Source organism: Apodemus sylvaticus, chromosome 15 (genome assembly GCF_947179515.1).
Source record: "Apodemus sylvaticus chromosome 15, mApoSyl1.1, whole genome shotgun sequence".
NCBI lineage: Eukaryota > Metazoa > Chordata > Mammalia > Rodentia > Muridae > Apodemus > Apodemus sylvaticus.
The window spans coordinates 85277953-85290512 of NC_067486.1; the positions used below are offsets into that span (position 1 = coordinate 85277953).

At 39.6% G+C, this 12560-nt stretch overlaps 1 protein-coding gene across 3 annotated transcripts in view; it reads left to right on the top strand.

Moving 5' to 3' along the window:
- Nucleotides 1-1963: 1963 nt before the first annotated feature.
- Nucleotides 1964-12560, top strand: part of Spidr (scaffold protein involved in DNA repair) — a 220384-nt gene continuing 209787 nt past the window's right edge. For all 3 annotated transcript variants that reach the window (XM_052157865.1, XM_052157866.1, XM_052157867.1), the window contains exons 1-3: nucleotides 1964-2062; nucleotides 10799-10954; nucleotides 11595-11661. In XM_052157865.1, the coding sequence (XP_052013825.1) occupies nucleotides 2030-2062; nucleotides 10799-10954; nucleotides 11595-11661 (256 nt within the window). In that variant the 5' untranslated portion in view covers nucleotides 1964-2029. The remainder of the gene's footprint in view (nucleotides 2063-10798; nucleotides 10955-11594; nucleotides 11662-12560) is intronic.

Consider the following 12560-nt stretch of genomic DNA (forward strand, 5'->3'; position numbering starts at 1 on the left):
TTTGTATCTCTAATCCCAGAGCCATGGTCCTGTTCATTGCAATGAGACATAAGAACCTATATACTTCAGCAGGTGTTCCTAGAACACTCCAGCAGGACTCACACCTATATCTATAAAAGTTTGGATAGATACACTCAGGGAAGGTGAGCATTATAAGAGGAGGTGACAAGCTAGCATTGTATTAGTGCTACAGAAGGACTACAAACCAATAGCAAAACCAACATTCTAGAAAGACTAAGAAGTACATTTGAAGAGAAAACTAAACTTGGTGTTTCCTTTCATGTAGCCTAAGACAGCCTTGAATTCATTACTGCTGATCTTGAAACCTTGGTTCTTCTAATGTTAGAAATAAATCCTTGTAGTACATTTTTAGTATGAAGTACACGTAGCTCTCAAAATGTTAGGTACACAGGTGGTGCTGGACCCCCTTCTCCAGCTACTATGTGGTGCTTATTTGTTTCAGCTCTCCAGATTGAGAAACCTGCATGTGATTGGGTTCACATCAGACATGAAGGTATTTTCAAGCTTGGAAGTAGCTGTTAGATCTTGAACCAATAGGATTGGGAATTTGGGAAAGGTGTCATTCTAGAAGACTGCAAAATTTGTAATTCTCTAAAGTATCAGCCCATGGGAAAAGAAGGGCAGGATTTTTTTGTAACTAGGGACTTTAAAAATGAACAAACAAACAACAAAGTAAATATCGTTTTGCTAGGTGTGGTAGTGCACAGCAGTAATATCAGCACTCAGTAGGCAGAGACAGGAAAATCTCTTGAGTTTGAGGCCAGACTGGTCTACATTGTGAGTTCTAGGATAGTAAGGGCTATGGAGAGAGAGAGAGAGAGAAAGAGAGAGAGAGAGAGAGAGAGAGACCCTGTCTCAGAAAACAAACAAACAAACAAACAAACAAATAAACCTAACTAAGGAACAAACACAGAAACCCAAAGCAGACAGAAAACCCACCATCTTGCCAGTAAGCCAGCCATTTTGTCCTTGTCTGCCCTATGCTGGAGTCCCCTTTTGCAGAATTAGTAGTATCTTTAATTCATTAAGGGTCTTGTTTCCCACTCTGCCTATCTTTTGGTTAGAGAATACAGGCTCTAAACTCCTCTTCTGTACACATCTGTGAACACAACTTCCTGAGAACCCTTTCCATTGTCCACCCCAATTTTTCAACAATATAACTTATTTAAAAATTTCTTCAATATAATATATCTTTATAGAGTGTTCCTCTGTTAGCCCAGTTTCTACTCAAGTCCCATGCTAACACATTCTTAACAAGGAATTATTTAGTATTTTTTTTTCTGATACTAGAAATCTTTACAGACTGTCCTGTTAATCCAGTTTCTACTCAAGTAGCAGGTCTCTGTCCTCTTGGTTTGAACATACATCGACAACTATGTTCAACTGCTTTAAAACATCCAAGGAACAACCTCATCTTCCAAATTAATCCCTGAACCAGTATCTAGAAATTTAAGAATGTAAGCTCTCAGGCCTTTCCTAAGATCTACAGTATGTGAAATCTACTTTATAACAAATCCAACTAGTGTTCCTATGGTCTTTTTAAAAATAGGAAATCTTTGCTCTTGATATTTATGAATTTTATATTTAAGAATTCCTTATTAGGGAAGTACTATTCCTTTTCCTGGCTTATGTTTTATTACTAACTAACAATAATTATTGAATTCTAGTTTACTTGGGGGTCTTATTTTATGGCCTACAAAACACAATTTGAAATATAACATCTCCATCCTGGTTACTGCTTTTAGCTAGGAGAGGGGGTGACCAACTCTCGGGCATCCCATGGGGTGAGAGGAACAGCCTAGATCAGCAGCCCGTCAGCTTGAGTCTGTGGAACTTGAGACATGCTTTCACAAGGGGCGGGGCGCGGGAAGGGGCGGGGCGCGGGAAGGGGCGGGGCGCGGGAGGGGGCGGCTCCGGAGGGAGGGGCGGGGCGTGTGATGGGCGGCTTCCGGGGGAACGGCTTCCGTAAGGGTCGGCGAGTGAGAGGGCAGGACTGAGCTTGTCAGAAATGTCTGGAGCCCGCCGCCACGCTGTGTCCAAGGTACGCTATGCTGTTGCTATGGAAGCAGACGGCCGGTGCGCAATCTCCGCGGGCCTCTCGTGCCTGCTCCTGGTGTGTGACCCGCACGAGCCGGTTGGTGGCGGTCGGTCTGGGCACGGTTCCCTTGCTCGCCTCTGCTCGGCTGCGCTCAGTGGTCCCGGGAACCCAGCGGGCGCGTGGCCGTCCGGGAGGACGGATTGGTTCGGAACGAGCGTGTGAGCTGGCGTCTGGCGGCTCTTTTGCCTCGGTTGGCGTGTCTCTTCTGACTCGTCCCAGGCGTCTTTGCTACACTTGGCTTTCCCGCCCAAACTTTCTGAGAGGGGTGCTTCTCCAGTGCCTCCCGCGGCACGGAGTGTAGGAACTGCGACATGGATGACGTTTAAGTGATCCTCTTTATTCTCCGGCATTGTGTTTCTCTTGGATCATATTTTGCCTTTTCAGAGTTCCTCACTTACAGATGTTTATTTCACAGTACTCAAAATTTAGAACACCAAACGGTGCTCCATTTCCTGGCGTGCTCTTCATTTAACTAAATTCCTCCAGACTCCCTTAACACTACCATTTGTACTTATTTCTTAGCCCTGAAAGACCACACTGTGAATTTTGTAACTTCTTTAGGGAGTAAAAGCACGTATAATTTATGACTTAAAAGACTAATTTAATTTCAGAAAGACTAAAATGTGAAAAAAATCAAGGAATTAAAACATTTCTAAATCTAACATAAATGAATGATTGCAGCCCTGGGTACCCTTGCTACTGTATACATTTATTTAAGTGTCCCTAAAGCCCTGATTCATTCTCATAGCTGCTCATTCACTTTTCCTAACTGCCCTGTTCCAGATTTTGACCTTGTGCCTTTTCTCAACTTCAAGAGTTTGCCCTTGACTTTTACATTAATTTTAGCTGCCACTACTGCATAAAGAAATTACAGTGTATTATGAAATCATTTGTTTAGTTTACCAAGCCCTAGCAATTATTTCTAACTTAGAAATCTGTTGTTTTTGTTATTTCTTTCTACCCTCTTCATTTTATTATTTTTCAATAGCTTTTCTTTTCAGTAGTTGTGTTACTTAATTGTTTTGTAAAGATTGCCTCAAAGTGAAGCAGCTGTTAACAAGGATTGCTATCAGGATTCTGAGTGTAGCTTACCCTCATGGTAGTACCCAAGTTTCCCAGAGTCTTCTCCCAAGATCACTGAGGTGGGGGTGGTAAGTTTCAGTTTGTTATTTCCATAGGGTGGCTCACAACTTTGTCAACAGCAAATGAAACAGGATCTCATGTAACACAGGCTGGCTCTGAATTCCTCATCCTTGATCAGTTACTAGGATTACAAGTAGCATATGTCATCACACCTGGCTTTCATTTACTTAATTAACTAATTAGCTAATTAATTTGCTTTTGGTGGAGGAAGCAGGGCTTATGGCAGGTTTGGAACGTAGTTCATGGATGAGGCTGGCCTAAAACCTTTAATGATCATCTTACCTCAACCTTCCCATTGCTGGGATTTTAAGTGTGAGCCACCACACAAAGCTTCATTTAATTCTTTCCTCAATCCTTTGAAGAAAGTATTATTTGTCTTATTTTATGGATGATGAAAGTGACTCCTAGCAGGAGTTAAGTGATTTATTTGCCCAAAAGACACAGCAGTCAAGTGAAGAAGTTAGGACTTCATACTCAGGCTATCTTTCAGACCTTGCTTTGTGTTCATGCTGTCTTGCACATCTATGTCCATAATATGTCCAGGTTTAGTTCTTAAGTTTATAGCCTTTGTTATTTATCCTCTGGTAAGTTAGACTTCTTGTTATTGTTCTTTTTGACTCGGTATTTGCTCATATTCTTGATTTGGAATAATGTCCTTTTTTCCCTACTTCTGCTTATTGAAGGTAGCAAAGCCTGCCTTCTCCCTATTTATCTCAGGAGCTTTCTTTTGTATTCATATCGAGTTTTGTGTTTCATTTTTAACAGTTTCATGACTAGTACTGGGATTATCTGTGTCTATGCTTTTGATTCCTTAGAATAAATATGGTTAGGAACAATGTCTCCAATTCATGCTGCTTAGTGCAACTACCATAGCCAGTAACTATGTGAGTCTTGCAAGTATTCTAGTGTGAAGAAACATGGAGAAATACCCTGATCAGAAACTTTAAATATAATTTTCAGCTCTTCAACTTCACAGTCATAGAGTTTTGGACAAGACATTGTTAACTTAAATAACAGCTAGAGATATATTTTCAAAGATTAATGATACTCGTTTGAGATGTACACAAGTTTTTGTCATCTGCACATACACATTTAACCACTTGAAGTGAATTATAGAAAAGTTTTATTTATATACATTAGAAAAAGAAAATCATCATTCTCCCTACTTACTGTCACATTCAACATGGATTACCATCTATTACCCAGATGTTTAGGAGTTTTACCTTCATACCATTCAGTTTCTCAGCAAACACTAAAGTGGGTATCCTATATATAGTTTTATTACATTCTTAATCTTTCTAATTAGAATGGTGTAAGATCACACATGTCAAGGGCTTATTCTTGTAGACTGCTTTTGCCTCAAATGCTGGTAGCAGGATGACTTTAGAATATTGCCCTAGTTTGCTTTATATTACTATAATAAAGACCATGACCAGAAAGCAACTTGATGGGGAAGGAAGGGTTTATTTCGTTTTACAGGTTTGTCCATCGTGAAGGGCAACCAGGGCAAGAACTCAAGGCAGGAATCCAGAGAAGGCACTGAAGCAAGGCTCATGGAGACGTGCTGCTTATGGTTTGCTCTTCATGGCTTGCTCAGCTTGCTTGCTTGCTTCTTCCTCCCCTCCCTTCCCCTCCCCTCCCCTTCTTCCTCCCCTCCCTTCCCCTCCCCCTCTTCTTCCCCTCCCCCCTCCTCCCTTTTCCTCCCCTCCCTTCCCCTCCCCTCCCCTTCTTCTTCCCCTCCCTTCCCCTCCCCCTCTTTCTTATTTTTTCCCAGGGTTCCTCTGTGTAGCCCTGGCTGTCCTGAACTCACTCTGTAGACCAGTCTGGCTTCAAAGTCACAGAGATCTGCCTGCCTCTGCCTCCTGTGTGCTGGGATTAAGAGCACAGGCCACTACTGTTGGATAGCCAGGCCACTTCTCAGTGCTTGCTTTTCTCCAGTGTCTGTTTTTTGCATCTCTGTAAAATATTAAGTGGTTAACGTTATGTGTACTCATGTTTGGGGCTTCGGTTTTCTATTCATCTATGTGTCTATTTTTTGTGCCAGTACTATATTGAGTTTTTTTCCTTTTATTTATTTATTTATTTTTATTTTTTGAAAAGCATGTTCTTTTATTGAAAAAAGTAAAAACATTTTATGATAAGATTGAAGATTTACATGGAAAATATTTCTGATAAAATAGAAGAGGTATATAGAAAAACATGTTAAAATTGACACTTCATGGAAAATTAAAGAGTAAAAGTGCTAGGCATAAAAACTTTGCTAAATTAATTGAAAAAGGAAGTAGAAACATTTTATGATAGAATTGAAGATTTACATGGAAAATATTTCTGATAAAATTGTAGAAAAATGTAGAGAAACATGTTATCATGGAAAATTATACAGATAAAATGGTAGGCATAAAATAATTCTAAGTTGATTGAAAGTGGAATTATAAACATTTTCAGATAAAACTGAAGATTTACATGAAAAATATTTCTGTTAGTCTATGTCTTTTTATTGGGGAATTGAGTCCATTGTTGTTGAGATATTAAGGAATAGTGATTGTGGCTTCCTGTTATTTTTGATGTTATTTTTATGTTTGTGTGGATCTTCTTTTGGGTTTGTTGAAAGAAGATTACTATCTTGCTTTTTCTAGGGTGTAGTTTCCCTCCTTGTGTTGGCATTTTCCATCTATTATCCTTTGTAGGGCTGGATTTATGAGAAGATATTGTATAAATTTAGTTTTATCATGGAATATTTTGGTTTCTCCATCTATGATGATTGAGAGTCTTGCTGGGTATAGTAGTCTGGGCTGGCATTTGTGTTCTCTTAGGGTCTGTATAATATCTGCCCAGGATCTTCTAGTTTTCATGATTTCTGGTGAGAAGTCTGGTGTAATTTTGATAGGTCTTCCTTTATAAGTTACTTGTCCTTTTTCCCTTACTGCTTTTAATATTCTTTCTTTGTTTAGTGTATTTGGTGTTTTGATTATTATGTGCCAGGAGGAATTTCTGGTCTGGTCCAGTCTGCATCTCTTTCTTTAGGTCAGAGAAGTTTTCTTCTATAATTTTGTTGCAGATATTTACTGGCCCTTTAAGTTGTAAATCTTGGCTCCCTTCTATTCCTATAATTTTTAGGTTTCGTTGTCTCATTGTGTCCTGGATTTTCTAGATGTTTTGGGTTACAAGCTTTTTGTATTTTCGTTGACTGTTCAATGTTTTCTATGGAATTTTCAGCATCCGAGATTCTTTCTTCTATCACTTGAATTCTGTTATTGATGCTTGCATCTATGACTCCTGAATTCTTTCCAAGGTTTTCTATCTCCAGAGATGTCTCACTTTGCGATTTCTTTGTTGTCTCTACTTCCATTTTTAGATCCTGGATAGTTTTGTTCAGTTCCTTCACTTGATTGTTTGTGTTTTCCTGTAATTCTTAAAAGGATTTTTGTGTTTCCTCTTTAAGGGCTTCTACCTGTATTTCTTTACGGGAGTTATTTAAGTCCTTTTTGAAGCCTATCAGCATCATGAGATATGATTTTAAATCCAACTCTTGCTTTTTCAGTGTGTTGGGGTATCTGGGACTTGCTGTGGTGGGAGAACTGGGTTCTGATGTTGCCAAGTAACCTTGGTTTTTGTTGGTAGGATTCTTGTGCTTTCCTTTCACCATCTGGCTATCTCTGGTGTTAGTTGGTCTTGCTGTCTCTGACTGGAGCTTGTCCCTCTTGTGGGCATGTAAGCCTGTGTCCATACTCCTGGGAGACCAACTCTCTTCTGTCAGGGTTTGTGTACAGAAGGCTGTGGAGCTGCTCGGCTCCTGGCGGGTTGTGCATAGAAGGCTGTGGAGTTGCCTGGCTCCCTGGTGCAAATGGCGGTGAGAAGACTTCCATCCAAGCTGCTCCACTGACTGTATGCCCTGTGCTCTCCTAGCTGGGTCCCCTCTATAGAGAAGGTGGAGATCTCACCTCTGTGCTCAGAAGTGAAAGCACTGCTGGGAGATCACTCTCTTTCCATGTCTTTGAAGAATTGTGTTGGAATTTTGATTGGGATTGCATTGAATCTGTAGATTACTTTTGGTAGGATGGTCATTTTTACTATGGTAATTCTACCAACCCATGAACATGGGAGATCTCTTCATTTTCTGAAGTCTTCTTCAATATCTTTCTTGAGAGATTTGAAGTTCTTCTCATATAGATCTTTCACTTGTTTGGTTAGAGTTACCCCAAGATACTTTATATTGTTTGTGACTATTGTGAAAAGTGTCATGTCTCTAATTTCTTTCTCAGCCCATTAATCCTTTGAGTAGAGGAAGGCTACTGATTTGTTGGAGTTAATTTTATATCCAGCCACTTTGCTGAATTTGTTTATTTGCTGTAGAAGTTGTCAGGTAGAGTTTTTTGGGTTGCTTATGTATGCTATCATATCATCAGCAAACAATGATGCCTTGACTCCTTCTTTGCCAATTTGTATCTACTTGATCTTCTTTTATTGCCTTTTTTTTTTACTTTTTCATAAAGATATATCTTCATTTACATTTCAAATTTGTCCCCTTTCCTGGTTCCCATTCCCCTTTGAAAGTCTCATAATCCATCTCCCCTCCCCCTGTTCCCCTATCAACCCTCTCCCACTTCCCTGTCCCAGCATTCTCCCACACTGCAGCATTGAGCCTTACCAGGACCAAGGGCCTCTCCTCCCTTTGGTGTCCAACAAGGCCATCCTCTGCTGCCTGTGTGTCTGGAGCCATGTGTACTCTCTGGTTGATGGTTTTGTCCCTGGAAGCTCTGGGAGTACTGGGATGCTCATATTGTTGTTCCTCCTATGGCGCTGCAAACCCCGTCAGTTCCTTGGATCCTTTCTCTAGCTCCCTCATTGGGGGCCCTGTGCTCACTTCAATGGCTGGCTGAGAGTGTCCCCCTCTATTTGTCATGCACTAGCAGAACCTCCCAGGTGACAGCTATATCTGGCTCTGGTCAGCAAGTCCTTGTGGGCATCAATAATTGTGTCTGGATTTTGTAACTGTATATGGGATGGATCACTAGGTGTGGTGGTCTCTGGATGGTCCTTCTCTCAGACTCTGCTCCATACTTTCTCTTTGTATTTCCTTCTGTGGGTATTTTGTTCCCCCTTCTAAGAAGGACAAGAGTATCCATGCATTGCCCTTTCTTCTTCTTGAGTTCTTCTTGGTATATTTTTCCATTGATGAGTATGAAGTGCCCTTCCATGTCTTTTTGATGACTTTTGGTTGAAAGTCAATTTTATCCGATTTCAGAATGGCTACTTGAGCTCATTTCCTGGAGCCATTTGCTTGGAAAATTGTTTTCCAGGCTTTTACTCTGAGGTAGTGTTTGTCTTTGACACTGAGGTGTGTTTCCTGTATGCAGCAAAATACTGGGTCCTGTTTACATATCCAGTCTGTTAGTCTATGTCTTTTTATTGGGGAATTGAGTCCATTGATGTTAAGAGATACTAAGGAATAGTGATTGTTGCTTCCTGTTGTTTTTGATGTTATTTTTATGTCTGGTGGTTATCTTCTTTTGGGCTTGTTGAAAGGAGATTACTTTCTTGCTTTTTCTACTGTGTAGTTGCCCTCCTTATATTGGCATTTTCCATATATTATCCTTTGTAGGGCTGGATTTGTGGAGAGATATTATGTAAATTTGGTTTTATCATAGAATATCTTGGTTTCTCCATCTATGGTGATTGAGAGTTTTGCTGGATATAGTAGTCTGGGCTGGCATTTGTGTTCTTCTAGGGTCTATATGAGATCTGCCCAGGATCTTCTAGTAGTCTCTGGTGAGAAGTCTCTTGTAATTCTGATAGGTCTTTCTTTATATGTTACTTGTCCTTTTTTCCTTACCTGCTTTTAATATTCTCTTTTTGTTTAGTACATTTTGTGTTTTGATTATTATGTGATGGGAGGTATTTCTGTTCTGGTCCAGTCTATTTGGAGTTCTGTAGGCTTCTTATATGTTCATGGACATCTCTTTCTTTAGGTTAGGGAAGTTTTCTTCTATAATTTTGTTGAAGATATTTACTTGCCCTTTAAGTTGTAGATCTTCAGTCTCTTCTATACCTATAATCCTTAGGTTTGGTCTTCTCATTGTTTCCTGGATTTCCTGGATGTTTTGGGTTACATGATTTTTGCAATTTGCATTTTCTTTGACTGTTGAGTCGATGCTTTATGTGGTATCTTCAGCTTCTGAGATTCTTTCTTCTATCTCTTGTATTCTGTTGTTGATGTTTTCATCTATGACTCCTGAATTCTTCCAAGGTTTTTTATCTGCAAAGTAGTCTCCTCCCTTTGTGATTTCTTTGTTGTTTCTACTTCTGTTTTTAGATCCTGGATGGTTTTGTTCAGTTCCTTCACTTGTTTGTGCTTTCCTGTAATTCTTTAAGGGATTTTTGTGTTTCTTCTTTAAGGGCTTCTACCTGTTAACCCATGTTCTCCTGTATTTCTTTAAGAGATTTTTGTGTTTCCTTTTTAAGGGCTTCTACCTGTTGACTCATGTTTTCCTGTTTTTCTTTAAGGGAGCTATTAGTGTCCTTCTTGAAATCCTCTGTCAGCATCATGAGATGTGATTTTAAATGCAGATCTTGCTTTTCTGGTGTGTTGGGGTATCCAGGACTTGCTGTTGTGGGAGAACTTGTCTCAGATGATGCCATGTTGCCTTGGTTTCTGTTGATAGTGTTCTTGTGTTTGGCTTTTGCCATCTGGTTATCTCTGGTGTTAGCTGGTGTTGTTGTTTCTGACGGTAGCTTATCTGTCATGCAAGCCTCTGTATCTGTGCTCCTGGGAGACTAGTTCTCTCTGTGTATACAGGTATGTAGGTACTTCTGCGAGACCTGCTCTCTTGTGGTTGTTTTGGGGTTTGTCTCTGTGGCCCTGATCAGTTCTGGGTGTGGGCAGAAAACAGAAGACTCCTGTCCCAGGTTGCTCTTAGGTTCTTGTGTCCTCGGGGTTTCCAGCTGTGATGTGGCAGAGAATGGTTCCAAGCCAGAGACAGAAACCAGAGGGTTTCCACCAGAGGTTTCCAGAAGGGATGCTCTGAGCTGCAGGGCAGGTGTCACCTGTGCTGACTGTCTGCTCTGTGCTGATGGTGGTTAGCTACCTTCCTGCACCACTTGGATATGGCACACTGTGGCAGAAGATCTTTTGTTGTCTTATTGCTCTAGCTAGAACTTTAAGTTCCACATTGAATAGACACTGGGAAAGTGGTCATCCTTGTCTTGTCTCTGATTTTAGTGGGATTGCTTCAAGTACCTCTCCATTTAATTTGATATTGGCTGTTAGTTTGCTGTATATTTTATTATGTTTAGTTACGGGCCTTGAATTCCTGATCTGTCTAATACATTTAACATGAAGGGATGTTGTATTTTGTCATATGCTTTTTTGGCATCTGATGAGATGATTGTTTTACTAGTTGCTATCAATATCTATGTGAATGTTCAGAGTCATTAAAACACTATGCTTTTACTGCAACCATTTCTGAGTTCTAAGTTGATAATTGTATTTATTATAACAAAGTTGGTTTTCTTTTTCTTTAAAAATCACTTTTACAGAGGAAAAGGAATTGGCATATAGAACACCCATCCTTTCTAGAAGAGAGGTCACAGCAGTTGAGACAGGCAAATTTCAAGACAGTGGAATCAGCTGACTCTCTCTCTAAAGCATGGCTCAAATGTGGAGAAGGGTTTCAGGACACTTCAGAGACCCTGGTAAGAGAGCTATAAAACTGTCATGAATGCAGAAGGTCCTGAGTATCTAGCCTATTATAGCTAGTTTTTTTTAATTCTCTTATTTTTCAAAGTACTACTTTTCTTTTTAATGCTTTTGAATTCCTTTAATAATTTTGTCAAGTTAGTGTTTCCTTCCTTAGTCTCTGTAGAATCTATGCACACTAAGGATGCTGTTAGGTGTGAAATTATTGAGCATACTACTCTTTATAAAGTGTGTACTTATGAAATATGTATATATTCAGAATCTCTTGTCAGTCCAGTTCCAGTTAATTTTTGTATAGGTTGTAAAGGAATGGTGTTATAATCTGAAGATAGTATGGCTGAAGGTAGTGATAAGTGGTAGTCATATACATGAGAAGTCATTGGCATTGACTATTATGTGAAATGTTTCAGCAGTTTACCTTAGAGTCCTGAAAAACATGAAAACAGATTTGAGTGTCTCTAAGAACTACATGTTTGGGGAATACTCATTTGGTGAATATTAAAAAAAATGCAGAGGACTATATCACGGAGAGTATAATTTAAGACTGAATATTTTACAAGATAGTATTGGTGATAGTTAGCCTTTTCCACATGAGTCGTGTATGTTCAATTATTTTTATTATTATTTTGCCTGCAGTCATTAGCAAGTGTAAAGACAGGTATTACCGAAAAGCAGCGGGAATTATCTTCAAGACCAAAGACAGGTAATAATGTTTTGTTTTAATTATTTATTTTATTTTTTTTAAACCTCCCATTTTGGAGACTAGAACTTTGGAGTCCTTAGACTTGTATGCAAGCCTTCTACCACCTCACTAAATTCCCAAAACCTAACATGTTGATTTATTGATGATGAGCTCAAGGTTATTTTTCAGTGATTTTTAAAAAAATTTTTTTAAAATGTCAGTTTGGATAATTTGCATATTCAAGGTTAAAGTCAACGAATGTAAAAGGCATTTTTGATTCATCTCCGTCACAGTCTACTACTTACATTTTGGGTACCCTTACTGGGTTTAGGTTTTTTTTAAATAATAATGTTTAATTTATTCTTTTATATATTATATTCTGACCACAGTTTCCTTTCCTCTCTCTTTCCTGTTTCAACCCCCAACCTCTATTCATTCCTCCTCTATTTTCCTTCAAAAAAGGTCAAGCCTCCCAGGGATATCAACCAAACATGGCATTTCAGTTTGCAACAATACTAGCTACCTTCCCTCATATTAAGGCTGGGAGAGTCCATCCAGTAGGAAGAAAAGGTTCCCAGAAGCAGGCAACGGAGTCAAGAGACAGCCCCTGCTTTCATTGTTAGGAGTCTCGCGACAAGACAAGCTACACACCATAGCGTATACGCATGGGTCAGACCCACGCAGGCTCCTTGATTGTCGTTCAGGGTCTATATGCCACTGTGAACCCTGGTTAGTTGATTCTGTGGGTTTTCTTATGGGATCCTTGACCTCTCTGGCTCCTGTAATCCTTCCTTCTCTCATCTTCAAAATTCATTGAGCTCCACCCAATGTCTAACTGTGGGTCTCTGCATCTATTTCCATTAGTTGCTAGATAAAGCCTCTCTGATGACTGATATGTAAGGCTCTTGTCTCTGGACTAT